The 19400-nt window shown below is 33.8% G+C and overlaps 1 protein-coding gene across 7 annotated transcripts in view; it reads left to right on the top strand.

Annotated features, from left to right (window-relative positions):
- Window positions 1-19400, top strand: part of SPAST (spastin) — a 62482-nt gene extending 43082 nt beyond the window's left edge. For 3 of the 7 annotated variants that reach the window (XM_027113442.1, XM_027113443.1, XM_027113446.1), the window contains exons 8-17: window positions 2156-2230; window positions 3609-3680; window positions 5112-5187; window positions 5435-5526; window positions 5671-5750; window positions 7819-7861; window positions 9064-9143; window positions 10934-11004; window positions 12357-12397; window positions 16427-19400. In XM_027113442.1, coding sequence (XP_026969243.1) covers window positions 2156-2230; window positions 3609-3680; window positions 5112-5187; window positions 5435-5526; window positions 5671-5750; window positions 7819-7861; window positions 9064-9143; window positions 10934-11004; window positions 12357-12397; window positions 16427-16549 — 753 coding nt within the window. In that variant the 3' untranslated portion in view covers window positions 16550-19400. Of the gene's footprint in view, window positions 1-2155; window positions 2231-3608; window positions 3681-5111; window positions 5188-5434; window positions 5527-5670; window positions 5751-7818; window positions 7862-9063; window positions 9144-10401; window positions 10464-10933; window positions 11005-12356; window positions 12398-16426 lie in introns of those variants that run through there. The other 4 variants (XM_027113444.1, XR_003434102.1, XR_003434101.1 and 1 more) reach the window with 4 other exon arrangements.

The following is a 19400-nucleotide window of genomic DNA, read 5'->3' as shown; positions in this document are numbered from 1 at the left end:
TCATAGACCTCTTTCATATCCTGTCCAGCTTATTTGTCAGCATTTTTCTGAGCTCTTGTGTTTTTTTCTTAATTTTTGAATTTAATTTTATTTATTTTTTTATACAGCAGGTTCTTATTAGTCATCCATTTTATACACATCAGCGGGTAGATGTCAATCCCAATTGCCCAATTCATCCCACCCCCACCCCCACCCCCCGCCGCTTTCCCCCCTTGGTGTCCATACATTTGTTCTCTACATCTGTGTCTCAATTTCTGCCCTGCAAACCGGTTCATCTGTAGAGCTCTTATGTTTATTTTGTTATCTTGCTGCTTAATAATAGCATTTTCTTTCAGTTTTATAGAAGAATGTGACTGTTCTCTAATTTTAAAAGGTTCTACCTACTAGTAAAATTTCCATGAATTTCTAAATATGTTAGCTTGAACATTTGCTTTTTTAAAAGTTTTTGAACTTACCTCTTTAAGTAATAATCTTATAAAGCCAATTCTTTTTTTTTCATGTAGAATCTTTAATTTGATGAACCCTTAGCTCCATTATATCACACATTCCCTACCCCATCCTCCCAGTGTAGTATATCATTGCTGAGGTTAAATCAATATTCATTTCTTGTAAATGTTAAGTACCACGCTGAGTAGGATAGTGTGTTTTTTTTTCCCTTGTATAGGTTTTTTTTCCCCCCTAAATAATTGTGTTACTTTTTTGCTTAGTTTTCATCTTACCAATTGTCAAACCAATTTGAAAATTCATTAGCTCAGTTGTTTTTTTTCTTGGAACCCCTTTGTCTGGAACCACCTTTTTCTGTTCCATTCGACCAGTTGTTCTTATTTCATAGCTGTTCTATAATCTTGCTTCACCATCATCATGGAACTTTTCTTTGTCTTTCAATTTTAATGGATCTCTGGGTTTTTTGGATTCCTTATTTTCTCTTTCATGATTTATTTTCTCATTTTGATGGCATACATCCTCCTGTAAGTTCCTGAGAAAGGGTCATGTGAGACAATATTTTGAGATTTCACATATCTGAAAATATATTTAATCTGCTGTCTTCCCTTGTTGATAATTTGATTAGATGTCAAGATTTAGGTTGAAACTGTAATGGTGGATATGTGACACAAATAGTGAACCCTAATGTAAAATATGGACTTAGGTTAATAGTATTATATCACTGTTCATCAGCTGTATTAACATATCACTATTCATCAGCTGTATTAAATGTACTATACTAATGCAAGATGTTAATAATAGGGGAAATGGGGGAAGTGAGGAGTTATGTGGAAACTCTCTATACTTTCCATTAAATTTTCTGTAAACCTAAAACCACTCAAAAAAATATTCCGTCTTTAAGTTGAATATCAGCCGCTTCATATGGTTCAACTTAAAAGTACATACACTTTCACTATTAAGTAAAGTGTTATCAGTCGGGTGCTTCACCCTTCATTCCTGCCATGCCTGGTGTCCCAGAGTTTGGAGACTCTGGTTAAATTTCTCTCCTTTGGTTGTGGAAGAGAAGTACTTGCCGGCGTGCTCTTGGTGGGGGCAAGAGCATGGGTTCCATTGTTCTTCATACAGATTTTCAATCAGTTCCCCTGTTTTTGGCCAGCTACCTTACTGCTGCTTTCTCTGGTACCTGGTGCCTCCAGTTCCTGAGATGTTCCAGGGTTTTTTGTTCACATCAGCTTGCTCCTTGTATCTAGGTATCCCTTCACAAGCTGGCACTTAGGTTTTAGCTCCTTCAACTCCGTTAAATAATTTACCACACTTTATCAGCTCTCCATGTACAAAAATTTGTGTCCTCTGTTGTCTCCTTTTGTATTTTTTGTTTTGTTTTGAAGATTTGTATCTTTTTTATTCATTTACTATTATTTGGTGAGATTTCTAAAGGAAGTAGAGAGGCATACTATGTTCAATATGTCTTGTTTAACCAATCTGCTTTCATTTTGATCAATAAGGGTTTGGTTTTAATTCATTTTGTTTTCTTCTGTTTTTAATAATTATTCTAATTTATTGGTTATGTGTTCTCTTTAGAGCTCTGGGCAGCTCTCTTTGGGAGGATGCTATTGAAAGATGGTGCTTTTTAGATAACAAATAATACTTAAAATGTCTGGAAAAATTGTCTCCAGAATCATGGTTGTGAACTAAAGTGTGTATTTTTAAGTTGTTCACAGGGCTTAGAGCTCCTGCCAGAGGACTGTTACTCTTTGGTCCACCTGGAAATGGGAAAACAATGCTGGTAAGAATTCTTTTTATTTTTATTTTTTAAACTTAAAAAAATATATATTTATTTATTTGGTTGTGCTGGGTCTTAGTTGCAGCATGTGTGCTCCTTAGTTGTGGCATGCGAACTCTTAGTTTTGGCATGCATGTGGCATCTAGTTCCCTGACCAGGGATTGAATCCGGGCCCCTTGCATTGGGATTGCAGAGTCTTAACCACTGTACCACCAGGGAAGTCCCAAGAATTTTTTTTTTTTTTTTTTTTTTGCGGTACGCTGGCCTCGCACTGTTGTGGCCTCTCCTGTTGCGGAGCACAGGCTTCGGACGCGCAGGCTCAGCGGCCATGGCTCACGGGCCTAGCCGCTCCGCGGCGTGTGGGATCTTCCCGGACCGGGGCACGAACCCATGTCCCCTGCATCGGCAGGTGGAATCTCAACCACTGCGCCACCAGGGAAGCCCCCCAAGAATTCTTTTTAAATGTGCATGTTCTGTTGAGATATTTGGGAGATAATATGAAAAAAGAAACTTTTCATTGTCCCTGAGTCTATTATTTATGACTTGCCTTTGCTATAATATACTTTTTTTTATGGCCACACTGAGTGGCTTGCAGGATCTTAGTTCCCTGACCAGGGATTGAACCCAGGGCCACAGCAGTGAAAACGCCAAGTCCTAACCTCTGAACCACCAGGGAACTCCCAATTTTTAAACTAGTTTTTAATGACGAAGTAGGTGGAAACCCACATACGTTATCTTCCATAGTAGTTTGGGGCTGGCTAAATTTAATAGTGTAATTTTCATTATTTTCCCAAGTTAAATAATAAAATTTTACTGTAGAAGAGCTTACCTTACTATATTGAGTATCTTCCTAATCTTTGATTTTTTTTTTTTACTATTGTAACAGGTTTATTTAAATAAAATAATCAGCATGATACAGATTTCTTTCTTTTTTTTTAAATTGAGGCATAGTTGACATACAACAGATTTTTTTTTTCTGTGTCCTTTTGCCAAAAGTTTTTGGTAGGATTTGGATATCTTTCTCCTGCATAGCTCTCCTAGAGGGAAAACATAAATAGGGAAAGAGTAACTTTTTCCGTTAGCTGTTTGTATTTCTCCAAGCAGTTATCTTCTATAACTAGGAAGAGAATAATACCCTCTTTTTTTTTTTTCTTTAACCTCTCCCTGTCACTTCTCTCTTAGAGAAAAAGAGAGTGGAAAGAAGCATAGCTCTTCCTAGAGCTTTTCCTCATTGCTGAGAAGAAAACACATTGATTGCCATATGTTGAGAATTGTGTCATGGCTTATATTTTTAGGAAATCTTTTCTAGAACTTAAATTGATCAGATGTGGTTATCTTTTTAAAGCAGTTGAACTAATATTTACCCTTGTGATTTTTAAAGGCTAAAGCAGTAGCTGCAGAATCTAGTGCAACCTTCTTTAATATAAGTGCTGCAAGTTTAACTTCAAAATACGTGAGTATTCTTTTTTCCAGTATTGTCATGTTCTAAGTTACTGTCTAAACGTTACTGTGTTAAGTATAAATGGTAAGAACATTACACCAAAATGTTTTTGAGTTTTATATCTATTATTTAGATATGCTGAATATCACTCTTCAAAGTAGAAAGTTATGTGCATTTGCTAGGTTCTTTTAAAATTGAAATTATTCTGTTAAATACTGTATTTGTTTGCTAGGGCTGTGTATTAAAGTACCACAAACTGGCTGGCTTGAACAATAGAAATTTATTGTATTGTATTTTGGAGGCTAGAAGTCCAAATCAGGTATTGGCAGGGGTCTTAATTTTGTAAAGTAATTAAAAATAACTATAAAATGATACTTTTCCTGGTTAAATTTTACTTCCTGTGTGAAATTTTATACGTAAAATTGTTATTAAAGTAGGTTTACCCATATTATGCACATACTATAACAGAAAGCATTGTCTTGGAAGCTAGGAGGTAGGGATTCCAGCCTAACTTTTACATGCCAAGCTGGCCTTAAGAAAGTATCACTTTAGGCTTTACTTCATTTATTTTTTAAAAATATAAACCAGGTTCTATTTATTAAATACATAGATCTTCTTTCAAATTCATGTACAAGATTTGTTAGCAGTTATGAATAAGTCTTACTATATTTACTTCACTTATAAAGTGTTGATGTCATAAGAGGTGATCTCTTGCAGTTCCTTCCGGCTCTGAGAATATTTGTTTTGAAGATTCTAATTCTGGGGCCTTTCCTTTTTTCTTTTATTTAATTTTCAATAAAAAGAATAGATGCCACCTAGAGAACAAAATAGTTTTTGCAGTAGATTACCACAAACCTCATGACTCTTTCGTTAGATGCTTTGGTGCATAGAATGGCTTTAGTATAGTATTTCAGCCCCTGGGAATGTCTTAAGGAGTGTTCATAGACCTCCTAGAAATACTTTGATATTTATTGACAGTGATATTGTGAGAATGGGTTTTCACGGTGTTCTCAATAGAGCAAGTTTTATTTAGAGCATTTTCCAACTTACCTGCTTCTATAAATATACCCTGCAACCTAGGGCTTAAGAATACGTGCTGCATCTCTCTCTTCTCTATTATTCCCTCTTTCTCAGTAGTTATATCCCAATAGCTATTCCATTCTCAAGTCTTAGGAATGCAGAGTGAAACAAGACAGAGATATTTGTCATTTTTTAAAGTACTCACCAGACCATCTTAAATAATAAATAAGTAGTCTATTTTCTAAAATTATAAGGGACAATTCAGGAACACTCCCATACCCCCATTCCTTAAACCAAATCTTTGGTTGTTGCAAAGAAAGGAAATTAAATTCCTAGGTTCTAGACTTTTAATAGTGAAATTTAAAAAGCTGGAATAATCTTGCATTTTATGGGTATAACAGTGTATATAATGCCTTGTTTTAGGTGGGAGAAGGAGAGAAATTGGTGAGAGCTCTTTTTGCTGTGGCTCGAGAACTTCAACCTTCTATAATTTTTATAGGTAAGAACATGTTTTCCAACAACTTAGTTGAGCATTTGTAAAATTCCCTTTTCCAAATGTGAGGGATATGATGGGAAAGATTATTCAGAAGTAAAAAGTTTTTTTTAATTTATTTTTTATTGAAGTATAGTTGCAGAAGTAAAAAGTTTTAAAGAAGCACAAAGTTAAAAACTGTCTAATAAATTGAGTAGGACCCATTATATTAATAACCTAAGTGGTAAACTAGAGATCCTTTTATTTCCTCTAGATGAAGTTGATAGCCTTTTGTGTGAAAGAAGAGAAGGAGAACACGATGCTAGTAGACGTCTAAAAACTGAATTTCTAATAGAATTTGATGGTGTAAGTATTGATTATGATATTTTTAATGTGGTAGCATTTTAGGGTATTTTCCTATTGAATGGCCCAAATTAGAAATAAATATCTTTATTATGTTCTTCTTTGTTATTTATCTAAAAGTATTGAAAAAAAAAATTTGGCTTATAGGTACAATCTGCTGGAGATGACAGAGTGCTTGTAATGGGTGCAACTAACAGGCCACAAGAGCTTGATGAGGCTGTTCTCAGGTAGGGAGATTTATGTAGAAACGCACACATTTATTACAGATGTATTTACTCACGTGTTCATCTGACGTATTTCTTGTTTCCTTCTCTCTCAATTTTAAGACTAAATTCATTATTTTCCTCTCTATATCCATCTTCTGGTCTCTTGTTACCAACTGAAGATTTTGAGGACAGGACCAGCATGATATCAGGAAAACTATTTTTAACTTTATGGTTTTAGGGAAATTACTTATTTCTTCTGGGTTGGATTAAAGTATCAAAACACCAAAACTGATTTTTACCCTCTTTTACTGGGCTTCATGAGAAGCTGATAAAGCACAGCTCATGGGAGCCATATGCTCTCTTCTCCTGTGTTTGATCAAATGTATTCCCTTTCTACTGGGAGGATAGTTTGGCTCAGCATAAAATTCTTGGATCTCCCGTTCTTTTCCTGAGGAATTTATAACATTGCCCCATTGTTTCTAGGATTGGATGTTGCAGTGTGAAAGTCTGAAGCCAGCCTGCTTTTATTCACATTTATGGGTTAATCCAGTAGGGTTAGTGTCTAATCTCCTTTCTAATACTACTACTACTACTTTTGTAGCCTTTGTTTCTGTGGTGGTTTTTGTTTTCTTTTTTATTGGTTTCCTGATCTCTGCAAACCCATTTTTCATCTTCTGTTGTCTACTTCTTTGAGCCTTTGTATGTCATTTCCTTGAGCCTTTATATCTCACTGAGCTCTTATTTCATAGGAGCCTTTTTTTTTTCATCAAATTATTTTATTTCTTGGAAAGATATTTGGTCACAATTTTAATTTGCTTTAAGGCAAAATCCTCTTGTGCATGTTCTTCATTTTATCTGTTTTATGTTTAATGTATTCTTTCCCCTCTTTTTTTTGGCACTGTTTTTTAAAATCAGTCCTACGCTTTTGTCTCTTTTGCTTATTAATTTTATTTGAATAAGGGGAGTTTTCTTGGAAAACCTAATTTGGAAGGATATTGTAGAAGAGGTAGAAAAGTAAGATAGCAACCATGTATCTTGAGTTGTCCTATGAATACCCTGGACTGGTGGGCAGTCTCCCTGACTCACAACAAAGCCGTACCTGATAAAGAAGTATACGTGTATATAAATAAGCGATTGGGTTGATTTAGTCTTCTTCAACTGAAAAAGATTGGTCATTGCAAAACAGCTTGTCATCTTGCCAGACTGATTGATGTCGTCTTACAAAGATGATGTATCTTTGAGTTTCTTTGTTCAGACTCATCTTCCTTGCCATTCCCTTGCTACTGACTAGGGTCACATGATCTGCAGAGCCAGTCCTCACATGTTTGTTTAAATATGGGGAGGTAGTTTTATTATCCCTCAGAGTGTGCTCTCTGTTTCCTCTGGAAAATTCTGCTCTGACAGCCATGTCTAAAATTTGCAGTGGCAGGTGCTGTCTGTATTCACCTTTGTCAGTGTAATTTTCACTGCCCTAGGCAGCCCTTCTTCATACATTTTAGTTCTGTAAATGTTACGTAGTTTGTTGATGATGGAGTTTACATTTCTGTTTCTGTTGTCCTTGTTGGTTTTAATTGTTTTGTTTCAAGAAGACAGCAGAGATCTGTTTCTTCAACTTCTTATATCAGATATTTTGTTTTAAAGTGTTACTGCTGTTAAAAAAATACAAATACATAAATGGTTAATTTAATTCTGACAATATTGAATTAAGGATTTTTAAACATTAACTAGAATTTTTTTAACTCTTTATTGGAGTATATTTGATTTACAATTTTGTGTTAGTTTCAAGTGTATAGCAAAGTGAATCAGTTATACATATATCCACTCTTTTTTAGATTATTTTCCCATATAGATCATGACAGAGTATTGGGTAGTGTTACCTGTGCTATGCAGTAGGTCCTTATTAGTTATCTATTTTATATATTTAACTAGAATATTTTAAAAGAGTAACTTTTATACTGATAACTACTAAAATGTATTCAAATGCCTTCAGCATTATATTTAAAGCTTTGTTCTTGTTATGTGCTACTTGAACTGAATTATCTGTAAATTCAAAACTGTATTTCTGAGATGGCTTGAATCCTTTTTTTAGGCGTTTCACCAAACGGGTATATGTGTCTTTGCCAAATGAGGAGGTATGTATCTGTGTTTGAATTTTTTTTAAGGCAGAAACAAGAACTTCCATCTTGACAGTATTAAGTCTTCCAGTGCATGGTACCGCTGCATTGGAAAAGTTTGGTGGTTTCTTAAAAAGATAAACAGAAAACTTACTGTAAGACCCCAAAACTTCATTCCTAAGAATCTACCCAAGAGAAATGAAAACATATGTCTACACAGACATGTACAAGAATTTTTATAACAGCATTATAAATAATAGCCAAGAACTACAGAGAATCTAAAATAGTCTTCAGGCTTCCCTGGTGGCCTGAATCCACCTGCCAGTGAAGGGGACACAGGTTCGAGCCCTGGTCTGGGAAGATCCCACATGCTGCAGAGCAACTAAGTAGACCCCGTGCTCCGCAACAAGAGAAGCCACCGCAATGGGAAGCCCACACACCACAACGAAGAATAGCCCCTGCTCGCTGCAACTAGAGAAGGCCCACACGCAGCAACGAAGACCCAACACAGCCAAAAATAAATAAATAAATAAATTTTTAAAAATCCTTAAAAAAAAAGTCATCAGTTGGTGAAAGGATATACAAATGTGGTATATCCATTTAATGGAATACTGTTTATCAATAAAAGGAATGAGCTACTTACACATACCATAATATGGATGAACCTCAAAAACATACTAAATAAAGATGCCAGATGCAAAAGATTTCCTATCATATGATTCCATTTTTATGAAATGTCTAGAAAAGGCTCACTTCTGGAAACAAAGTAGATAGTGATTAGGTAAGGGTGTGGGTGGAAGTCGGGATTAACTGCAAACAGACACAAGTGAACTTTTTGGGGTGATAGAAATGTTCTAAAATTGGATTATGGTGATGGTTGCACAATTCTAAACTTACTAAAAGTCATTGAATTATACACTTCAAAAGGGTGAGATTCCATGTTACATGAATTCATATCTCTATAAAACTTTTTTTTTTTAATTGTGGTGTCTAGCTCAGACCCTTAGCATCCTTGGTAGTAACAGCAGCTACTTTCTTAGTGTTTTATTTGGATTGTTTTTAACTCTTTCAGGAACTCTCAAAAAATTGTTATTTTAACAGATATATGTGTGAGTCTCTAAGAGGTAGAGTGGTTTGTATAAGATCATTCAGTTCCTAAATCCTGGATATTTTATTAAGCCAATTCTTAGGACTGATAATTCTTTAAAATTTCTTTTCAGACACGACTACTTTTATTAAAAAATCTATTATGTAAACAAGGAAGCCCATTGACCCAAAAAGAACTAGCACAACTTGCTAGGTGAGTAATTTGATTTAGTCTATCTTGCAGTTGTTTTTTTTTAAGAATTCTTTTTGTTTTCTTTAAAGTAAGCTCATGTATGAAATGAGTAATTTATCAGAAAACTTCTTATTGTTTCATTCTCTACTTCCTTTACCTTCTCTCATCTCATTTTCTTATATATATGGTGTCTAAATTTTAGTTTCTAGATCCTCTAGAAGACATGACCTAAACAGCTAATGATGGTAGTATATATTCTTTTTATAAATTTATTAAAACTTATAAGTGGTATTAAAGTAATTTTTAATAAATTTATTTTATTTATTTTTGGCTGTGTTGGGTCTTCGTTGCTGCATGTGGGCTTTCTCTAGTTTTGGTGAGCGGGGGCTACTCTTCGTTGTGGTGTGTGGGCTTCTCATTGCGGTGGCTTCTCTTGTTGCAGAGCACGGGCTCTAGGCACGCGGGCTTCAGTAGTTGTGGTACACGGGCTCAGTAGTTGTGGCTCATGGGCTCTAGAGCGCAGGCTCAGTAGTTGAGGCTCACAGGCTTAGTTGCCCCGTGGCATGTGGGATCTTCCTGGACCAGCCCTCGAACCTGTGTTCCCTGCATTGGCAGGCAGGTTCTTAACCACTGCGCCACCAGGGAAGCCCTGAAGTAATTTTTAAAATGTAAAACATCTCATATCTGCCTACACCAACACATATTTTCACTTAAACTTATTTTGCTTACACATAATTTTTTTTTCTTTTTTTTTTGGTACGCGGGCCTCTCACTGCTGTGGCCTCTCCCGTTGCGGAGCGCAGGCTCAGCGGCCATGGCTCACGGGCCCAGCCGCTCCGGCATGTGGGATCTTCCTGGACTGGGCACGAACCCGTGTCCCCTGCATTGGCAGGCAGACTCTCAACCACTGCGCCACCAGGGAAGCCCCACATAATTTTTTTAAACTTTGACTTCTTCAGCTTTTTTTTATGAGTGGTGTATTAAGTAGAAACTGAATATAGGAGATACACTCATGAATTTTAGTCATTGAAAAAAATCTCATAAAGTAATTTAAAATGTTCAATAAGAATGTGAATAGCTAGTTATGTTGGTAAAAACTCTGAGTTCCCAGATACCTATGAAAAAATAACAAATTCAGTACTTGGAAATACTGAGATCCTTCTTTGAATTCCAATAAAATATTTTGCTAATAATGTTTGTGCAGTTATTTAACATAGTACATGATACGTAAATGCTTTTTTTCCCTGTTTTATTTCCCTCTTCCTCTTTGCCTCCCTAGTTCTTAGTTCCCTTTGATAGTGTCTTGGCTGCCCAGGATCTCCACTGTGGCATCCCATTCAGGTGTGCCTCCTTTTGCCAATGTTTTCTATCCCAGACCCTTCCTTCACCCTGTCTGTCCTACATTTAAAGAAATCTTCCTTGATTGGCCCTCATTTCATCAAGGCAGTTCTCTTTGTGAAGATAAAGACTCATTAACTTATAGAGAAGTAATTGTGGTTATGTGTCAGTCGGCCAGCAATGGCTTATAGATGTTACCTTTCCAGGGCACAAATTTACAATTTAATGGAGCCTCCTGGAGATATAGTATACTTTAATCTAAAGGAATAGTTCTAATAATGAAAATTCGAGGCATTATAAGGAACCAGTCGGCTGTTTGTTTTTAGCAAGTAGGCCTTCCTCTGCCCTTCAAATCAAATCACATAGCTGTCTGCTTGATAACAAAGGCAAGCTAGGTTTTACTCTCTTATTCTGTGGAGATTTAAATCTGCAAAGGTGAAAATAAGTTGCTCTTTCTTCTTTCCCATTCTCAGAATGACCGATGGATACTCAGGAAGTGATCTAACAGCTTTGGCAAAAGATGCAGCACTGGGTCCTATCCGAGGTAGGAATACAAAAGCTTGAAACATTTACAACTGTTTTTTAGACCACTTCAGAAGTTTAAGAAGTCCCTATTGAGAGGTATTTTTTATTAGTAAGAAAGCAGTAAAACTATATCAGTGGAAAACTTGATTAAAACTTGATACAAAGTTTCTAGACTTAGGGTCAACAAACCTTTCTGAAAATAGTTTTAGACTCATGGGCCACATATGCTCTGTTGCATCTTCTTCTGACTCCTCCTCCTCCTCCTGCTCATCCTCCTCTTTTTTTTTTTTTTTTTTTTTTTCCAACAACAACAAAAAGCTGTGAAACCATTCTTAGCTCACAGACAATACAAAGACAGTCCATGGATGAGTGGTGGACCATGAGCCCTGTTCTGGACAGCAGGTTTCGCTTCTTGATAGTAGGTTAGCAGCAGAAAACTCAAGAAAATGAAAACTTTTTAAAGCAAGTGGAAAAGAATAATAAAGGGAAGATTTTCTTATCTATTTTTTGGTTCTTTTCATTTCAGTATTCTAGTATGACTTGAAATTAATGTGTGTAAGGAAACATATAAATAGAAGTTTTAACTTTTATCATTATATGTTATCTTTGAAAAATTGCAGCAAAGTATATCATTCATTGCTCTGTTTTGATTCAAGGTAATTTGTTGACTCTGAAATACCACATCTATCACTTTTAGGTTATGTTAGATTAAACTCACTGTGATAATCACTTTAGACTAGATGTTCTCAGCTACTCTTCCACAGGCAGCATGGGCAGTGGATGGGTGATGCTCTCAGGTATGCACTCAGATTACTGGCTATGGTGGTAAAATTGAACATGGAACATTCAGCTTCTAGAACATATCTCTAACAGTGAAACAGGGTACTGATTAAGAACTGCTGCTTTAGAGAATAATAAATGTAATCTTGAGAATATAGTTTGAAACTCTGGGTAAAGCATTTTAGTCAAGCTTTCTTTCTGCAGGAGGCATGAAATCTTGTTCAGATACTGGACTCAGAATCAGTAGCTAATGTATAAATCGTGCATTTTTTAGAATATTTTAGCTGTTATTCTGAAACAAAGTTGTTGGCTTAAAACAACAAATGCCTTTTATAAAGAACAAGTTGTATTATTTTAAGTTTACTATGAAATTTGTAGAATCTGTTGTTCTTGAGCAATATATAAAGAAATTGAATGCCTTCCTAAGAAGGAATATTATTCTAAGCATTTATAAATTGTATGTGCTCTTAATATTAATGTATGTCTCTTTTAATATAATGATTTATATTGAACATATACTTTTAGATTATTGTACTTCGTTAGTTTAAACTTGGAAGTCTTTTTTTTGTAAGTGACTTTTATATTTTACAGAACTGAAACCAGAACAAGTGAAGAATATGTCTGCCAGTGAGGTATACTATTTTACAATTATCTTTTTTTCGTTCTGGTCCTCTAGATTGTAAAACATATCTTTTATCTTTTGTCTGGATTTTTCTAGTTTATCTGATTAGAAAATATGGAGGACTGTCCAACTAGTCTCTTATGGTGTCCTTTGGTAATACACAATAAATATAACATAATCATTAAGTCATTTTCTGTCAAATCATATTACATAAATACTAAACAGAACAAAATTATAGGCAACTTGAGGATTTTATACATTATGAATATAGCTTGTAACAGGTTAATCCCTTGATGTTCTATTTTGTTAGTTTTTCAGTAATGTTTATGTCTTCCTTATAAAAGCAATACAGTTTCCATTGTAATGTAATTCATTACATTTAAAAAATATGGGAGGTCCCCTTATGAGATGCTGAAGCATTTCTTCTGAAAAAAATTGCCAGCAAAATATAGAATTGGATATGTAGAATGATCATAACTATGTAACCAGCCAGTTTAAATCAGATTTGAATTATGTAACTTATCTCTCAGAGCTCAGATAGCACCGAAACATTACTAACCAAAGAGACTTCATTCTTGGAACAGAAGAGAGAATAGAACTCCAGTGGAGTCCAAATGTGAACTGAAAACAAAACAAACAAAAAAAAACAATAAAAAACCCCAGAGGCATGGGCTAGAGGCTGGTGGCTGGCTAGGGGATCTGCACATTACATTGCAGAGAGTCCTGTCCAAGTGAACTCTTAACATAGAGAATAAATGTACTTGAGTATGAGTACATTTTGGCAGTCTTTTTTCTTCAGGCTTCCAAGTAAATTTGAGGTTGTCTTCAGGCATCTTGTGCATGGTGCTTAACCAACTACATTACTAAGAAAGCCTTCAGACTTCTTGCAACCACCTTTTTCCATTTCAGCAGTCTAGTTTACCTGGAGTGTGTTTGACATGAATGAAGCTTAGGAACAGAGAATTCCACATGTCATATACTTTGGTGTTTAGCTACTATTACCTTAAAAATTCATGTTTAAAGTATAAGTTTCAGGTCCCTTTTATCTGATTCATAATTTTGATTCCACATTTTTCTAATTTTTAAAAATGTATTAGTACTGTCTTAAGGTTATAATTTATTTACAGTATCCCATCAATATATGATTTTTTAAAATGTTCTTATACTTATAGCATAACCTAATAGTACTTTTCTACCCAGAAAGTAAGCCTTGTGCATGAATTATTTCTTTTCCACACACCACTCTCCCTACCTTGGACTCAGGACAGGTAAACTTGATATTTCATATATGTACTCTGGCCCCCTAAAGTTGAGGAAAGGCCCATTGTGTGACATTTTAGGCCTCTGTCTTTGTCCCTTGGACAGACCATATACTAAAATTAAAACTACTGAATGAATTACAAAAAATAACATTTTTTGGTACCTTTTGTGACCATTCCACTAATTATGTGTAGTCAGGTTACAGTGTTATAGTTTTTGGTTCTACTGTATGCTTTCATTCAGTTTAAGTTTATTTTTAACCTAATGATTTTAGTATTAATAATTTGATAATAGCTTTTAGTCATTAGTCCTGGGTTATGAGTTAATATTTTTAAAGAACTTAGAAAAGTCTGGCAATAGTGAATACTGCATAGGTATCCATTAAATAATTTTAAAATACATAAATACTAAATAATGGCAATTTATTATAGAGATCAAGGAAATCCATTCTATTTTCTTATTTATGAGATGACAGAAAAACACAAGTAGTTTGGTTTTAAAATTGTATACTAGAATTTTTTTCAGCCATTCTTCGGTACAATTTTAATAATTGTGTTATCAGGTGCTGGTCTATATGCAGAAATTTAGATGAGATATACCTAATTTGCCTTTTATAGTTTATGAGAATAGAAACTCAAATAATTGTGTTGGAATTCTGTGTTTTTAAAAGGTAGTGCTGAAAATCATTGGTTATAAATTCAGAGTATAATGTACTTTGTTTATAAAGCACACAGTTTGTATCCAGTTCAACTTTATTAGTTCTTTTATTATTTTGTTTTGATAAGACTTCTTTGCTATTTATTTTTCCCTCTTTACTGAACTAGCTACCGGTTGATTTTTCCTGTTAATATACATTAGTCTCTTAGTAACTTTAAAATATCATATTTTCTATATAACTTTTAAAGGTTACTTTCCATTTACAGTTATTACAAAATATTGGCTATATACCCCATGTTGTACAATACATCCTTGAGCCTATCTTACACCCGATAGTTTGTACCTCCCACTCCCCCATGCCTACATTGCCCCTCTCGCCCTCTCCCTGCTGGTAACCACTAGTTTGTTCTCTATATCTGAGTCTGCTTCTTTTTTGTTATATTAACTAGTTTGTTGTATTTTTTGAATTCCACATGTAAGTGATATCATACAGTATTTGTCTTTCTCTGTCTCATTTAGTTCACTTAGCATGATATCCTCCAAGTCCATACATGTTGCTGCAAATGGCAAAATTTTGTACTTTTTTATGGCTGAGTAGTATTCCATTGTGTGTATAATATATGTGTGCATATATATATATTATACACACACACACATGCACACACACCATATCTTTATCCATTCATCTGTTGATGGACACTTAGGTTGCTTCTATATCTTGGCAATTGTAAATAAGGCTGCTATGAACATTGGGGTGCATGTATCTTATCAAATTAGTGTTTTTGTTTTTTTCAGATATATACCCAGGTGTGGAATTGCTGGGTCATATGGTAGTTCTAGTTTTAGTTTTCTGAGAAACCTCCATACTGTTTTCCACAGTGAAATACACACACACACACACACACACACACACACACACACCCCCGAACTATGAACATAAATTAGAATTTCATCAAAAGCTTTTGAAACCTTAATCTTAATAACAGATATTCAGGAGTATCATAGATTCAATTACATTCATCATTCTTCTAAATTTTGGGCTTTAGGAAGAGCCAGTGTGTGTTTTACAGTTAAATAAGGAGCAAATAGGGGTCATGCAGCGATTATGGTAACAATATATCCTTTTCCATTTTGACAAATTTTTCAGATTAGGCTACAAGTTACAAATGTAGTTGATTTTCTTAATCTATGCTATGTTGATATTAGAGAGGATGTGAAGTAGTTAGATTGGGTTTTATAAGAGTAATAAAAAGAATAATATAGATAAATATCAGTTGTTGAAGTTTTATCTCCAGTTCTTCTTTAACTTCTCATTTGGGAGCAAAATATACATGTGATAATACATAAGTGATAATTTTTAATACCGGTCATCTTGTGCCAAACTCCATTTTGCCTTTTGAAAATCCTTAGGTAAAAATTAGGTATTTATTAACTCAGTATTGTTTTATTTTACTTTCTTGAAGCCAATTAAAAATCTCAGAATATAAGACCAAATTGACATTAAAATGTATTATAAGCAATACTAATATTAGAAAATTTCAGACATAAGCCTCCTCCAAGAGCTCTTTAACTGCTCTTGTAGTTAAAGAGCAATATTTCCTTCAAAGTCCTGTGTACATCTTGTAAACTCCTCTTTCCTTTCTGATAAACCTGGCATGAATTTAGCTAGAGTGTGTTTGTGGTGAGTGAGACTTGAGAGTGCAAAATTCCGTGGAACTATACGCAGAAAAAAAACTGGAAGGAGATAAGCCAATAGTTGTTGTATATCTGAACGGTGGAATTGTGAGTGATTCTTTTTTCTGATTGTCTGTATTTTGTCAAATTTTCTGTAATGAGTATGTTTTGTTTTTATAATGGAAAAATATTGCGATTTAAAATGTTAATACCTAGGAGCTAAAACGTGAAATGAAAGTATATTGGTATAGCATTTTGGTAGGATTTCTTATATAGCAAACTTGCCTAATAAAGAATAATATATAAAATAAGATGATTGGCATGATTTTCTAAGAATACATCTCTATATATTTTAACATTAATAAACAGCATCATTACTTTTATCCATCATTGGGTTAACTATTGCATATGTGTTCATCTATCGTCATGTGTGTTTTTTTTAATCTAGATGAGAAATATTCGATTATCTGACTTCACCGAATCCTTAAAAAAGATAAAACGCAGCGTGAGTCCTCAAACCTTAGAAGCATACATACGTTGGAACAAGGATTTTGGAGATACTACTGTTTAAACCTGCAGAACGTTTTACTTTCCAAGAGAGAAACCTACCATCTTCTATGAATAGTTATCTGCTACAGAAACTCAGCCTAAGTTTACAGGACTTTTCAGAGTCTTACAATTATTTGTGCACCCCAGAAGATGAACCGTAAAATAAATTTAAATAAAGTATACAATGCAAATGGAATATTTTGTTTAAGGCCTTCTTGCCTTGATGGTCACAGATATCCCGATGGGCACTGTAAGTTAGAGCAGAACAAAAACTGATTCTGGTCTTCTTTACCAATATAATCATAATGTAAATAATAATTTGTATATTATGTTACAGATGAAAGTATTCCAGAGACAGTGAATGGTAGAAGACATAAGAGCCTTTGGTTGTTTGTCTTCTGACATCTCTTCTTAAAATAGTAATTTTTCCTATTTTCCTTTCCTACTGTTGTCTTTACTACACTGTGGGTGATTGGAATGCCAAACACTCTGTTTCTTTTTTTTTTCTTTTTACAAATTGTGTGCCAAATGAAACTTTTTCCTATGTAACAGTAGTAGGAAAAAAGTATTTTGAAGGTTTTTTTCTTCTTCATAAATCTACAGACATTAAACAATGTATCCTTTTCACTTTTTATTTTTCTATTACCTTTCTACCAAACAATTTAGAAAGTAATATGATAGCAACAAAACAAATCTAGTGAAATGGAGAAGGAGAAATTTTGACGTTTTCAGACACTCTGTCATACAACATGTAGATCAGTCCTCCTGTGACCTGATGTATTTTTTTTTCTAATATATTTGTCAGAAATCTATTGTAGACTGTTAACTTATTCCTAATGGAATTTATTTTCTGTTAGAATTCTAATATTTAAGAAAGCCAATTTTAACTGCTGTAAAAGTGGTTTCTGTGCAAGAGAAGGGAAGTACTAGGAGCTAAGACATTTCTAATTTATTGCTTATTACTTTCTTACTGTTTATAGGATAATTACAAGCCAGTGGATTTACCATGTTTTATTCTTAATAATTATTAATCCCTCCAGTGAAACTTTAAAAAAAATTACTGAATTTTTATACATTGCATACATTTTATAGGTTTCTTGTGCTCACTTTGTTAACTAAAAAGTTTTAGTCTGTTAAGCTGCCTTTTGTTCCCCAAAAATGTACAGTAATTCTGTTTCTTGTTTGTATAAGTACGCCTGGGTTTTTATTATAAAAACGTCATTGTAGGAAGTAGAGACTCATATCATGGCCTTTTAAATATTGTAATAAAGGCAAATAGATATTTGCCCTTAGTTTACTGGTTAAAAGTTTGTTTATAGAAATTTTCTTTGGTGCTTTTATGTAAAATGTCATGGGTGGAAATAATAATTTTATAGTAGTAACAAATATTTTTCATTTAGGAAAAATACCTTTGGTTTAGAGAGAATATATTAAAGTTAAAAACTTGCCCCCACTAGATAAGAATTTTATAATGAAGACATACATTCTTCTTCACTTTACTCTTTCTCATCTTAAAGATTTATCTAAATATAGAAGATGATTTCTTAAGATCATGTGCTATCTGTAACCATAACTTAAATCATGTTTCTTCTAACCATAGAACTCCCTGGATAATAAAAATGAGGGTTGAGATAAATAGAAAAAAAATTTTTTAAGCCAGAACCATACATATTTTTAGGTCATGAGTAGTATCTTTCTAAGGTCTCAAACACTAAACCATCCAATATAAAATATTGATAATGACAGATGATGAAATATACACGATGACAAGAATTAGGAACATCCCAAATTAAAACATTTTCAATAAAGCTCATAAAATTTCATTTTTTCTTTTCATTTAGAAAAAGATTAACATTATTGATACTTGGATAACTGGTCAATCGTATTAAAAGTCTGTGTGCTTTAAACTCAACTTTTAAAATATAAACTCCTTTAAAATTATCATAAAATTATCTGCAATAATTGAATGTAGCTCACTTTTTATTGGGAAAGGTTTTAGGTAACAAAGACTTCAAATGTTATATAAAAGTCAAATTAATATTGTTATAAACATTGATTCAGAATTATATTACTGTATGAATATCCATCCGTGTATGGAAGTTACTTTAATTTCCTGATGAGGTCTAAAATTGAGCTTAGTGCTACAGAACTATTTTCTTTGACTTAACTATGACCAAGTTTTATTTTAAGCTGTGTTTCTCTCATGGAAGGGCCATAAACATAGAATGATTATATAGTAGGATGTGTAAGGGATTGGTTTGGTCTTTTTCAATAAAGATAGAAGCTGCTGAGGTTTCCCGAATTAGTATTAGGCTTAGATTGTGACCTTGTAGATTTTGCACTGAGCTCTGTGTCATGTTATTTCGTAAAAGGTGATGTTTAAACATTAAACGTTAGTGTGGTGTTCATGTAAATATGGCAGAGTTTCGTAAACTAAATTAAAACTTACTGATGTACTGGACTTTGAGCCAAGGGAAAGAATCAATACTGTCTTTCCAGATATCTTAAGGGTAAAAGCTTATTCTAAGACAGTCTGCCAATTGAGGTTATTAGATTTCCGACTTGCATATATACTTTGTGCTTGGGAAGAATTGGAGGAAAATCAGATACTAGAATTCTAATTTAATTAAATATACAGCAGTCTTTGTGTATAGTGTAAAATTCATTATATTTTGTACAAAAACTAATTCTTTTGGTAGAATGAACCATTTACAGTTTGTTTTTGGACTCTGAGTCAGAGGGTTTTTCCTTTAAATGCCTGTCTCAGTTTTACTCTGGTCTTTTGTACCTTTCTTCAGAAGAAATGAATTAAAAGGTTCAGCTGCATAAGTGGGTTTTTATCCTAATGGATTGGAAATAAATTATAAACTTTA

The sequence above is a fragment of the Aethalodelphis obliquidens genome, unplaced genomic scaffold (assembly GCF_003676395.1).
Source record: "Aethalodelphis obliquidens isolate GAN/ISIS:26980383/991018 unplaced genomic scaffold, ASM367639v1 scaffold12, whole genome shotgun sequence".
NCBI lineage: Eukaryota > Metazoa > Chordata > Mammalia > Artiodactyla > Delphinidae > Aethalodelphis > Aethalodelphis obliquidens.
The sequence above is the reverse complement of the archived record's forward strand: the minus strand, read 5'-3'. Positions and strand labels throughout refer to the sequence as shown.